Source organism: Egretta garzetta, unplaced genomic scaffold (genome assembly GCF_000687185.1).
Source record: "Egretta garzetta isolate BGI_Z169 unplaced genomic scaffold, ASM68718v1 scaffold105, whole genome shotgun sequence".
NCBI classification, from domain to species: Eukaryota; Metazoa; Chordata; class Aves; order Pelecaniformes; family Ardeidae; genus Egretta; species Egretta garzetta.
The window spans coordinates 2147935-2149201 of record NW_009259598.1 but is presented as its reverse complement, the minus strand read 5'-3'; the positions used below and the strand labels follow the sequence as shown (position 1 = coordinate 2149201).

Sequence of the window (1267 nt, the reverse complement as noted above, 5' to 3'; positions counted from 1 at the left end):
CACTCCCCACCGGCCCCAGCTCCAGCAGCCTGGCAGCGTGCAGTGACAAACAGACCCACAAATGCATGCTTAAAGCAGGCACAATAGCTCTTGGCCTCAACTAAAGGTGGATCCATCGATAATGAACAAAGCCTAACGATGTTGGCTGCAAACTGCAGCCTGTCCCATGTGCTGCCCAGGTCCCCTCAGCACCCCGGGGCCACAGCCGCGCTCAGACCACAGGCTGATGGAGCATCTCTCTCTTTGCAGAGCTTCGAAGTAAGAAGACGAAAAGCACGGGCGCTCTCGAGACAGCACCCACTAACTGTCACCCGTGCACCCGGGGGCCGGGCAGCAGACGCCGCTCCTGCTGCCAGCTCCAGGCCAGCCCTGCCCGGTGCTGGGCACGGGTCCGTAGGAGCTCACACATTGCATCCGCCCCACACCGGGCTCCACTGCACGCCTGCCCCAGGCAGGAGCCAGCACCGACCTGCTCGGAGACCTCAGCATGTGGGCACCCCTCCCCTGTGGGCTCTTGCACCCTGTCCACTAACTCGGGGTTTCTTCTGCTCCGTCTTGCTCTCTGCTGCTGCTAACCGGGTCAGCAGAGCCTCACGGCTGGGGCTGGTCCCTTCTCCCCATTTTTTCAGGGACAGCAGCCAAGGGGGAATCACTCCACTGTGTTTTGCACCCTAGGAACGCTCCTCTGAAACCAGGGGGGGAAATAATCCTCGGAGGCAGCGACCCAGCCTACTACACCGGGGACTTCCACTACCTGAACGTCAGCAAGAGCGGCTACTGGCAGATCAGCATGAAAGGGTGAGGCCAGGGAGCGCCTCTGCACAGCACCGGCCGCATCCTGCTCACCCTGGGCGGCCGAGGGTGGGCCTGGGAAAAGCTTGCTGGGTGCTGGGGAAGGTGGTCCACGGAGGCATGTGTTCACCTCGGGGTTGCTGGCGGACGCTTTCCCCTCTGGAGGGGAGCGGGGTCGGTTCCTCCAGCACAAGAGTTGCATCTCCATGCTCAGCAAGGAGCCAGGAGCCAGGCTGGGGAATGCGGAGGGGGTGGCACCGTGGGCTGATTCAACTTGGAAGCCGCAGTGGAAGAGTTTAACCCCCTTTAGGCTTGCAGAAGGAGTGTGAGGCACTGGGAACAATTCTGCTTTGTTTAATTTAAAAAAAATAAAAACCGCACATGACGAAGCTTAGCGGTCACATTCGAGAAGCTTGAAAGGGAGGGTTCCCAGTGCCCCAGGAGGGTCTGCCCCCCGGGAGGCACTGGGCTGCGC

The 1267-nt window shown here is 61.0% G+C and overlaps 1 protein-coding gene across 1 annotated transcript in view; it reads left to right on the top strand.

Annotated features, from left to right (window-relative positions):
- REN (renin) overlaps positions 1–1267 on the top strand; it is a 5034-nt gene that overhangs the window by 2678 nt on the left and 1089 nt on the right. Inside the window, 2 exon segments of the mRNA XM_035893746.1 lie at positions 250–258; positions 676–819. Of these exon segments, the coding sequence (XP_035749639.1) occupies positions 250–258; positions 676–819 (153 nt within the window).